The sequence below is a fragment of the Lissotriton vulgaris genome, chromosome 3_1, assembly GCF_964263255.1.
Source record: "Lissotriton vulgaris chromosome 3_1, aLisVul1.2, whole genome shotgun sequence".
NCBI classification, from domain to species: domain Eukaryota; kingdom Metazoa; phylum Chordata; class Amphibia; order Caudata; family Salamandridae; genus Lissotriton; species Lissotriton vulgaris.
This window is the reverse complement of record NC_141689.1, coordinates 1,528,156,868-1,528,169,182: the sequence shown is the minus strand read 5'-3', so window position 1 is coordinate 1,528,169,182 and position 12,315 is coordinate 1,528,156,868. Positions and strand designations below refer to the sequence as shown.

Genomic DNA, 12,315 nt, shown 5'->3' with positions numbered 1-12,315 from the left:
TATCAAAAATACAAAAATTAATTTTGACTTTAAATCATTTGAATAAGTGTCTCCTTTTCCTGATCTATGTAATGCCTTGCGCATGCAACATAAATTGCCTTTTCAATCATACCTTTTGGGATATTGTTTTATCTTTATACCTTTGAACCTTAATCCCGATTCATTTATGGGTCACACTCCTGTTTTCCTACAAGATACACCTACTAGGCACATCTGGCACCCAGTAGAAAGACAGACTGCAGACCAAGCGATTTTACGAAAACATGGTGCGCGGTGAAAGGCGCAGGAATGCCAGTCACCAATAATCTAATGGAGGATACCTGAGATTCAGACATGTAGTATGCTGTACCAGAATAAAAAAACTACTTTGAAATAAAAAATGTAAAAAAAAAAAACTAGACACATCTTGACAGAAGAAAATAATGCACCTCCGTGTTTTAATGAATTTATTTTCAATAGTTCTGTAGTGCAAATATCGTTTTACAAAGGCAAGTGGCACACTGTACAAAAGACAACTACCTTAATAATTAATACAATGTGGTAGTCATATGTAAAAAATATAAATCAACACATTTAGAAATGTAAAGCTCAAAAGAGCTAATAAACCAAATTTACACTAAAAAAATGTAACAAAACATGGACAGGAAGCATGCCAAGTAGAATAAAAAGTAGAAAAACAGTTACTTTCTATTGTAAATTACAATAAAATAAACCCAAATGTTTTTTTAAGTCACAACAATAATAAAAGAGGGAGAGACCAGCTGGGACATTGTTTAAGCATTTCATGTATAATGAAATCTACAAAATCTCATCTGCTTAAAAAAATGATATCCTCTGCGAACAGTGCAACAGAGGTGGCAGACAACGAGAAAAGGGTACATTGCTCCATGTTTTAAAAGAAAAGGGCGTGAAAACGTGACCCAATTCAGAAAGCCATTTGCGGGTTCAATTTATAGGTGCAATGCCTTTTCAGGAGTGTAATTCCAAGTCTGCCGTACGCAAAACGTGGTTTCACATTCGTAAAAAGATAAAATTCACATACATATATTCCAGTGAGTTAATCTTCTACCAGGGGCGTGTCAAAGGGATGGTAACGCTCTGAAAGTGTGTCAACACACAGGGGCACCTGCATCAAGGTAGGCTTCTGCGATTCCTTAATTGTGATTATTAAGTAATCGCAGAAGCCTATGCATTTAGAAATCGCTGAAAAAAATTGCGATTTCTAAACATTCCTTAATTGCGACTCGCAAATTGTGATTCGCAACTAAGGAATGTCTTCCCATTAATTCCTATGAGCCTAGAGGTCCATAGGAATGAATGGGAATTGCATTCGCAATTTGCAAGTACCCAATAGGTACTTTCAAATTGCGCATGCAATTTCAAGGGTGCAAGGGTTCCAAAAGGATACCCTGTTGCACCCCTGAAATTGGCATATGAGTACATGTTGCACACACACATGCCCCAAGGGCATGTGTGTGTGTAAAATGGAACTTTGAAAAAAGCACATTTTTCAAAGTTTTTGCAAATTACCATCAAGTACAAATCGATGGTAATTTGCGACTCCTATTAGCGAAATCGCTAATTTTTAGACTTTAATGCATTGCATTTAAGCAATCTCAATTTTGCGAATCCTTAAATGCAATTGCAATTTAAGTAATCGCAATTTAGAGATTACTTAAATTGCGATTTTTGCATTTGGGATGATGCATCCCAAATGCAAAAATACCGGTCGCAAAGGGGCAGATTCTGAGAATCTGCCCGTTTGCGACCGTTTTTTCTTTTGATGCATGTGGCCTACAGAAACGTTCTTGTAAGTCGATATTCACAACGTTTTCTATGCCCCTTCTCACTTTTGATGACGATCTTTAAATCCTTTTCAATGGAAATAATCGGAAGGAAAGACAACCAAAATTGTTGAGTCACCAGGTGAACTTTTCCCTGTGAAGTAAAGTGGTGAATTGCAGGTGCGGAACTGTACACTATGTGAGATTAAGCATGCAGATATGCCTATGCAATAACGTAATTGCCAATTTTCAATTTTCTACTGCGACTGTTGCAGCTTTCCAGATACTTTTGGGAACCTTTGCGAATTAAAAAATATTTAAATCTGCAACCAGCCTTAGAAGTAAACCTAAGGATGAAGATTTCTGATCCTGTTTTTAAAGAATCTGACTGCTTCTCTTTTTTGCTTAGTGAAATTCTAGACAGGGTTGTCTAACTATGGGCAACTCACAAGTCCACACAGATAATAATACATTTTTGTAACAAGCAAGGTATATTTCCTAAATTCAACACTTTACAAATCATTCTGTACTGTGCAAGGGAATAAATGCAGTCCCATGTCTGGGAATAACAAGACCAGTACAGTGTACTTGGAAGTCATAATCCAAATATTCATTCTTGGAGAATAACATCTCGTTACAATGAGTAAAGTTTTAAGTACATCTTATGAGATGATTGAGCCACTTTTACTTTGATCAGCACTCAAGACTCCCCTGATAATAAGCATGTCAATTTGCATGATAGGTTGAGGATGGCAAAGATAGGGAGCAGATCAATCAATCAAGTTTCTTGTAGAGAGACTACTCACTCGTTAGGGTCTCAAGGCGCTGAATGAACTCTATAATACAGCACATGGGGATGGAAACTAAGATTTGCAAAGGTCCTATGCCCGAGTTCCTGAGTCCATACAATGCAGTTAAGGGTGTCCTCAATGGCTTCAAATTTAAGGTTCCCTCACAGGCTCATGGTCTCTCCTGAACCGCCTTTTCCAATTAACACACCAATATTTTGTACACATTTCCCTCAAGCACGTACACGTTACCATGGTGCCTCCTACATTACACCTGTCACGCAACATAAATACTTGTTCTATCGTGCACCCCCTTAACCTACATGCAAACACATCTCTCTCACACATGCACAAAACAACGGTCACTCCTTCACCCCCTAAAAACTGCAGAGGCGTTCTAGGCCAACTCCAGAAAATGACCTTTTATCTTTACGTCCAGTCCTGTCTAGGAAAAAAAGACGCAGGCTATCCTGCGGTTCTTCTATGCTATAAACCAAACCAATACAACTGGTCCCTGCTACAACCCACAAAAGTACTTGTACTGTAGTGAACTACCGCTTACAGAAATGCACAGCTCTACCAGCACCATGCCAACCTCCATAAAAGAATACCTGATCTATGCTGTATCCCATCTGACTACCACAAAAACATGGCTTCTACTACAACCTAACCCCTTTGCCTTCACTGTATAAATATTCGTTTTCCTGCACACTCCATCTATTAAGAAAGTACAGTTTTTCATTGTACTCTTTATCCACTCATACCTGTCCTTCCCTCTCCAGCACTTGGTCAACAAGCAGTCCCTACTGTGGCATATGAAGGTGCTTTCGTGGCAGGCATACAGCCTGACATTGGTCTCACCAATGGAGAAACGTTTCAAACAGGAATAAACTGCCCCACCGCAACAGCTATTTCAGAGTCTGCGCATGTGGATTCACAGAGCCCTAAGACATGCATTTCCAGTAGTAGACATTCTGATTCCATTTTGTGCACCTCTGGTGCTCTCTTCTTCAGGTGCCAAGGCAGAACAAAGGCAGGTGGTACAAGCAGGGCAAGAGAAACCAATTATGAATATTAATAAAATATTTCTTTAGGCGGGATTAAAGGACTTGAAGGTTTGAGAGCCCCCGGGGTTGCTGGAATTGCCCCTCAAAGCCTTTGAGTGACTGTGGAATTCAGCTGATTCCCTGCCAGACAAATACAAGGATACCCCTACACTTCAAAGACCTGTGGAAGGTGTTGTATCCAATGGCAGCAGACAGCTTGTGAAAGATGAAAACAGCAAGCAGAGAAGTTGGAGAGAGGATCAATAATCAACGCAAGCCATAAGTGACTCAGAATCACATTGATGCAAAGGCTAATAAAGCTTATGATAAAAAAAAATGCTGGTAAGAAAATTCACCTTGCTGCTAGATGGTCTCCAACAATTTCAGAACTGCAGCTTTTGTCCTGGTCCTTTTAACTATAAATCTCTCCCACTCGGTCATAACGCAACATAGAGGAGTAGTTTATCGAGACCCTGTCATATTGATCAAAGTAATGCTATGCATAAACAGGCACCAAACTCTCATGTGAATAAACTTACTGCATGTGAGCACTTCGAAGCATCTAAAAAAGAACAGGAAAGAAATATCTGAATAAAAAAATACATGTAAAAAAATGAAACCATACACATTAATTCAGATTTGAGTAGAAAACAATAACAGGTACATCAGTATCATGAAGGAATAAAGAAAAGAAAATACTGAGCAGCATTTTATTTGAATCATAATCCACAGAAGCAAAGCACTCTCCAAGTGCTGTGTAAAATGGAAGCTGCATGATGTAATACAACTCCTCTACTCTGGAGAATGAGAGTTGCTTTCAGGCTTACAGAGAGGATCCCCATCAGAAGTATCATTCCATTTCCGTAACGTATGAGGATGAGGAATTGCCAAATGCTGTCTTACATATTCATATGCTTGAGGGGAATAGGAGTATAAAGTGAGACAGAACTCAATAAGGCGATCACTGTAGCGATGCCCATGAGGGTCCTTCGAATGGTTACTCATTTCATTCCGGAATATACCTAAAGATACACCGTCCAATTTCTTTTCTATGACTTGCATCGCAGACTCTTCTGAAACACCTAGATTTCTCTTTTTCAGATCATCCACCAAGTTCTTCAGTTTGGTGCACTTTGTGTTCACCCTCCGTTCGCTTTGCTGACACAGTTTGATTTTCTTATTTGCTGCCTCCAGCCTACGCTCTAAAACCTCGATTTTCCTTTTGGCGGCCGATAAGCTTTGTAGGTAGTAGGTATGGTCCTCACAGCGATGGAGTATTGTTTGAAGGTTTGCTGCAGCACCAATAGGAGAATCAGTGTCTGGCTTGCCGTCGTAAATGCTTGCTGGCTTGCTAGCCAGAACATCGGTAGACGTGCAGGTGGATAGAGCTGACGAGTCTTTGTTACCTGCACAACAGGAAATTGATACATCATGGTCTTCACAGTGACTGTTTTCAGTTTGAATGTCATTGGACTCTGCCTCTAACTTGCTTTCAGAAACAGATGTTGTCTTCTTGGTTTTTGTATCTTGAGGAACAGCAACCTGCAAATAGCAAAATATGCTTGTACATATCAACATGAACATTTTTATTTTGCAGGGAATATAATATATCTAGCAATATAGGATAATTCTGGCATAAGGACCTCTGCCGCAATGCACATTTTCTTTGTTGGTTTACTTTAATTTAAAAAACTCCTATGTGCAAGCTCTTTGAGGAAGATGCTGAGAAACAACAGCAAAAAGAGATTGAGGTCCGGACATACAAGTGTTCCTAAAGACGAGAATTTAGGTCAGATGTTAATCATGATTCAAAGAAAGACAACTTTGCTGCCACACTTGCAACACAGAAACAGTTCTTTCTAGCCCAGTACATCCAAACATTTAGCTTTTACAAATAAGTGGTGCAAAAACTACAGTATACCTGCTCCTCCTCCCCAACAACAAAACTTAATATAACTCACACAATCAGGCTTAAAACACTGACTGACAGAGTCAGCAAGGAGTCTAATCAACATCTTAATTGTTTTACAAAGTAAAAGATATTTTACTATGACTTTGTCTTAACATCTGTCCTTCTAGTGTTAAAGGCATTAATATGTCGCAATTCTGTACTAGGAATCTTCGGGAAAAATTCTGATAGGGTGAATGAAGATACCTATTAAGGAAAACCATAACCAATCTTGTCTTCCTTTTCTTCATCTTTGTTTTTAGGCCGCGCCTGGGCAGCGCATGCGCTGCCGCGAGGCATGCAGTAGTAGAGTACGGCTTTGAAGCCCCGCCCACTCTCTGCCCATATTTTTAATTGGCTATTGCTATAGTCGTTCCTGAACGCTGGCTTCCCATTCATTATCCGTGCCTAACAAAAATAAATGTGTCCTCATGTAATTCAACTGGTGCTGTGTAAAGTGCTCGGATACCTGATTTGGGTCAAGTCCGCGCTATATAAAACTCAGTAAAATTAAATTAAATTATGAGGCTTGTTAGTCCCTCCTTGGTACCGCCTTGTCTCCTTTAGTTACCGCACATAAGGACTGGACCTTTTACTGGTGTTGTTACATGCTCTGCTTTATAACTTGGTGAGCACTACTTCCCTTAATGCTCTTCCCCTATTCCACCCACGACACCGCAGCACGCCCCACTCTTACTACTGAATTATTTATTTTTTTCATTTACTACACGGTCCGCTTTAACTATAGTGGCCACACTTATTCAAATATTCAATTTACGGTGTCACCCGCTTTCAGTATAGTGGCCGCGCTTATTTATTTATTTAATTTACAGGCGGCGGTTTCAACATTAGCGGCCGCGCTTATTTATTTTATTCATTAATAGCGTGGGCCACTTCACTTCAGCGGCAGCACAAACCTTCCTCAATTATTTTATTTTTACTTTAGGTGAAAACGCACTACATGCGTTTTCACTATAATGGTGGCCACGCCCCTTTGTTTGGATGGTGCTCACTGTAACCTGAATACCGTGAGAAGTCTAGCGAACGGGGCGCGGCCAACATTAAAGTGCACTCGGATTGGCAAGACTTCGAGTTATTGGCTTTAAAAATAACAATGCTTTTTATACATGTGTTGGGTTTAAAACACACAAATAAAAGGCATTGTCATTTACAATGCTAATCGCTTAAACGCTCTCAAAAGCAAGAGTTATTATATTGAAACTGCTTGTGTTTTTTTAAGACCTTTCAGCCTGCACTTAATCCCCGAAACGGTTGCTGTAACAAGATATTTATTGTGTGACCTTGTGTTTGGTTTACCTTTTGTGAGTGAGCTAAGAAAGAGACTCCGAAGCGGTCTAAAACTTCAAATATTTCTTTACAATTCTGTATTGGTTGTTTGGGTGTCGGCTATAAATTCAGGGGGAGACCTGTTGGCTGATGTTCTTACGTTGTGCCAGTTACCATTGAGTCTGGGTGAGGTCGAGTTCACACTGTTCAGGAAATGGGTCCCGACCCCTCAATCAATCATTTGTAGCACTACTCACCGATGAGGGTCGCAAGGCGCTGACCCCTACCCCATTCTACTTTGCTGAATGGTATCTGGTACTTGGGCCAAGTCTCTCTCGAGGGTGAGGGCTAGGGTCTGAACGAGTTCTCTGATTGGATAGCCTGGTACTACCCGGGAGAATGGAAAGGGGAGGAGCCAGTGGAGCAGCTGATTGAAGTGACAAGAACATGCTTCTTCCAGCCTAAGGGAAGAGTGGGGGCCTTGTGAGCCCGGGGGAGTCTAGCTGCACAAACACTGTGTGAGCCGTTACAGGGCAGAGCCTGGAGTACACAGGGCTCGGACGGGGAGTGTGCGGCCTCAACTTTAGTTGAAAGCGAGCGGGGAGTCAGGCATATGCTAGTATTGAAAGAGTAGTGTTGATTTCAGACCACGTTTTACCAGATAGTGTGGCTGATTGTTATGCATGTTTTAATGTACTTTACAGACTCACATGGGGCCTGTGCACGTTTAGACTTAGAAGTACATGCATTGTCTTGCTACCCTTCCACCAGTAATCACAGACATCTTTACGCTTGGCAACTTTCGTTTGTGCCGAATTGTATTCTTTCTTCTGCTAAATATTTCACACTTCTGTGGCATATGGTTGGCACATCACATCTCCAAACTTCCCTTGCGTGAGCCTTCGCACATTAGCCATATAACTTTTTAGGTCGAGGACAGTAGGCTGCGCTTGCACAGTCTCGGTCAGAGAATTAATGTCTCCTAGAGTGGGGCATTAACCCGCCCCTCTTCTCCATTGGCTGGCTTCCTAAACGGAGGCCAGCCATTGGAGGTGAGGGGCATCACTCCTTTTAGTCCTCGTCTTTTTCGGATTCGGGGGCGTGTTTTTTGCGTTCTTTCTATCTGTGATGTCATCAGTCACTGAACAAAAAACACCCCCCCGATTCCGAAAATGTCGGAGCTTTGTGGCAGCCATTTCTTGTACGCCGCTGCCGCAAAAGGTATTGTGATCATGTAACATCGTGCTTACTTTTTAACTGTACTCTTTTCATCCTAATTCACCCATTTTGTTCCAATAGATTTAGGCCTCATGCTTGATTTCTCTAATTTGTTATTTATTTATTTAACATAGCCGGTTGTTGTTACAACACTGTGATATAAACATCTTTGGTGGCAGCATAAATCGACGTGTCCCGCGCCCTCCGACCGGGGCCGCTCTCAGTCCCGGCGGCTGGCTCGAGAGGACGGGGCGCGGCTGCAGCAGCGCCGCGACACGGTAAGCTCCCGGACGGTGCCGCCCCCTCCCACCCCCCCCCACCCCGGTAGTCCTACGTTAGGAGGCGCCGCGCATGGCCTGTCCTCTGCTGCCCGGGCTGCACAGCATCTTAAGGATCCCTCCTCTCCTCCTGTGGTGAGCAGGGCTCCAGAGGCTCCACTAATGCCCATCGAGAGTGTAGGGGCCAAGGGCTGCTCACCTCCAGTGACCAATCGGGTCTTAACTGCACAGGCCCCGTGTCCACTCCAGGTCCACGCCCCGGACTGGTCCCTAAAGCGTGTCCAACGGAGGCCGCTCCAGACATGGCCCGGGCTGACAGAACCGTCCGAAGCCCCCCTCTGTGCTGACACCAGAGTGAGTGACAGCTCAAGCGAAAATGAAAGCGAAAGGAACAGAAACAAACGAGGAGGAGCCTTCTGCCAAGGCCTGCCTGAATGAAGGGAGTCCCCGGGCCATTGCACCCTGGGATAGAACGGGACACTGTCCTTGTGTGAGGGTAACTGAGTTTATCATCAGCAGTCTCACCGCGCACAGTGTAGTCAACCACCAGCCCTCTTCACTCCTAAAACCGTATGCAAAGCAGCAGTACCTTGCACTTGATCTGGCAGCCACCAACATGTCCAGGCCAGTCACGGAGATAAAAAATGTAAACTGGTGCCCACCACCTGAAATCACTGGCAGCTTAACTTTCTGCTTTCAGGAGGTCTTCAGGTATTTATCTTGCCCTTCCGCCTGGAGGAGCTCAGCAACCGGCTGGCGTCTCTGCAGCAGGAGAACAAGGTCCTCAAGATCGAGCTAGAAACCTACAAGATCAAGTGCAAAGCCCTGCAGGAAGAAAACCGCAACCTGCTCAAGGCCAGCGTCGCCATCGTGAGTACTGGGATCAGGGGGCGCGAAGTCGGCGTCACCATTACGTTGTGTGTGGCTCTGTCTTTGTCTCTGTCTGTGTGTGTGCGTGGCTCTGTCTGTGTGTGTGTGCGTGGCTCGGTCTGTGTGTGTCTGCGTGGCTCGGTCTGTGTGTGTCTGCGTGGCTCTGTCTGTGTGTGTCTGCGTGGCTCTGTCTGTGTGTTTGTGTGCGGCTCTGTCTGTGTGTGTATGTGCGCAGCTCTGTGTGTGTGTGTGTGTGTGTGTGTGTGTGTGTGTGTGCGTGTGTGTGTGTGTGTGTGCGTGCGTGTGCGCGCGGCTCTGCGTGCGTGTGCGCGCGGCTCTGTGTGTGTGTGTGTGAGCACACAGCAGTGTGTATGTGTGTGTGTGTGAGCGCGCGGCTCTGTGTGTGTGCGCACCTCTGTGTGTGTGTGCGCACCTCTGTCTGTGTGTGCGCACCTCTGTCTGTGTGTGTGCGTGGCTCTGTGTGTGTGCGTGGCTCTGTGTGTGTCTGTGTGTGTGCGTGGCTCTCGGTGTGTGTGTGTGTGGCTCTGTCTGTGTGTGTGCGTGCGTGTCTCTGTGTGTGTGGCTCTGTCTGTGTGTATGTGCAGCTCTGTCTGTGTGTGTGCGCGCTGTGTCTGTGTTTGTGCGTGGCTCGGTCTGTGTGTGTGCGTGGTTCTGTCTGTGTGTGTGCGTGGCTGTGTGTGTGTGCATGGCTCTCTGTGTGTGTGTGTGTGTGGCTCTGTCTGTGTGTGTGAGTGTGGCTCTGTCTGTGTGTGCGCGTGACTCTGTCAGTGTGTGTGCGTAGCTCTGTCTGTGTGTGTGTGCGTGGCTTTGTCTGTGTGTGTGCGGCTCTGTCTGTGTGTGTGTGGCTCTGTGTCCGCGAATACTCTCTACTACTCTCTAATGCTCACATATTGCCATAGAAAATGACAATGCCATTTATTTATGCTTTTTAAATAAAATGGAAAAAAATGCCATGAGCAATGCCAATAGCTCTACCTTTAATAATGCTGAGACCATTGCATTGTAAATGCTTGTTTTATTCGGCTCTCAACTGTAGATGTAGACACTTGAGCACCAGCTAGAGGCTTTTTTTCTGGAATCCTGTAGAATTTCAGTGTTTATTGTGTTTTTAATCGCATACGCTTCTTCGTAAAGTAGAATAGTTTGTATAAAGCAAACAGTGCTTTTACCATTACAGCTAGACCTGCGTGGATCCTGTTCCTCATTTTGGATCAAATCTTGCAAACTGAAATAGTATTTTCTTGTAGCTGTAGAACAATGATTTCTGTATCACGAGCTGAGGAAGAAAGGCTCCACTCGTAATTTTCTTAAAGTGGAATTTGCGCAAAAAACGCAGTGAGGTTGCAACACCTATGAATGAATTTATCCAGCAGGTGCTTAAGGCTCTGGAGAACACGCCCGGAAAAAAATAATTATATGCAGTTGTTTCAGGCGTTATATTAAAAAAATATATATATATGTAAATCCGTATTTGTAAAGTAAAGTGCGAACTACTCACCCTTATGGGTCTCAAGGCGCTGGGGGCTGTCGTGGAAATTAAGTGAGCTATTGTCCAGAGTCATATGGTGCTGAGCTGAGCTGTTGCCAGAGCCGAGGATAAACCGTGAACCCTGTGCTCCGAAGTCAGCTGCCCTGGTCACTGACCACACCAGTCCGCAAATAATTGTGCGGTTATACAAGAGTATGGCCTCATAAGAGCCCCTCCTGGATTCTAGCCCTCACATTAGGATCGTGGGCATCTCGTTCACTACTGAGATGAACTTTTAGTACCTCATGAAGTCGACACACATACTCGTGTTCATCAGAATTAAAAAACAAAGGCATAGCCAACGTGAAAATTGCTTTGAGGCCAATAACGTTAACATATAAACCTACTAAAGGTGGTCTAGGCATAAGAATAGCAAGAGCTCAATGTACTAGTTTGCGTGTCGGAAATACGGTGTTGCAGTGTGCATTGGTAAATGGCAGCCGTTCCATGGTGGAGTATGTTTACACACTTGATGTACGTTTTGCAAGTGGGCAAACAGTGTCATTTGCCATTAAGCGTATTGTGCATATTTTATTTTCTCTCCTCAGACGAGTAGCTAGTTGCTTAAAAGCATATTGGGAAACCTAACTTCACCATGAACGATATTAGATGGCCACTCACATGTTGCAGTTGGGACACTCTTTACTCTGCACCACCTTATTTATTGCTCACCCTTTTATTTTCTACTTTCTTATGACCGTCTCACATGCTTTGTAAATGTTGATGACAGCTTAAACATATTTCAGTTGAAAAAACATAGTAGGGATACTTTACTTTAAAAATTTCCATATTGTGATGCTTAATACAACAGTTAACATTAAAACCGGCTCACATCAGTGACCTTATTTGCAGCTCTGAAAGCTTTCATATGGGATTTAAATACCAACACAGGGGCACAAGTTGTAAGTTTTGATTCGTGCTTTATGTATCAATGTTCTGTTTTTCCTTTATCTTCAGTAAAAAGTAACATATTTCTACATAGTTCTGATGAAAGGCTTACTCTGCAGTTTAAATATCTCGGTTGGGCGTTCCCATGAACCCTCTCTTCTCTACTCTGCGTTTCAGTGGCAATGTCCTGGAGTCATTTGATAAGATACTACGCTAAACGCTAGAATTTACCTGTTCACACTCCACAGCAAAGTTTCTGTTGTACTGCTCATATCCATCACTTCTGTGTTTTTCCTTCGCTAAAGTAGTACCTGAACCTTGTCTGTCATTAGATTCTCTTTGTTGTCACCACTTGTAGTTTTGGGCCTTGTTTTTTTGTGGAGTTATTTCAGTACTCCATATTCTTTGTGAAGTGACCTGGGAGGGTAGGGATGTTGTAAAGAGGCAGGGCTTTCTAAACCTGCAGCTCTATCTATGGCCTCCGTAAAGTTGTTTGACTTGGCCAGTTTACATTGGGTGATTCTAAATTAAAATTGTGCAGTGCGTGTGCCCTTCTGTCTTTTTGGTGGCCTTTGATTTTATTGCTTTTGTGTGACATAGTAACAATGAAATGGGGAAACTATTAGTAGCAGAACGACCGGGCGCAGAGAGGAATCCAG

The 12,315-nt window shown here is 43.4% G+C and overlaps 1 protein-coding gene across 1 annotated transcript in view; it reads right to left on the bottom strand.

Annotated features, from left to right (window-relative positions):
• Positions 1-483: 483 nt before the first annotated feature.
• The window catches only part of LOC147728131 (THAP domain-containing protein 1-like), a 55,259-nt gene continuing 43,427 nt past the window's right edge, over positions 484-12,315 (bottom strand). Inside the window, exon 3 of the mRNA XM_086962015.1 lies at positions 484-5,160. Within this exon, the coding sequence (XP_086818141.1) occupies positions 4,411-5,160 (750 nt within the window). The 3' untranslated portion in view covers positions 484-4,410. The remainder of the gene's footprint in view (positions 5,161-12,315) is intronic.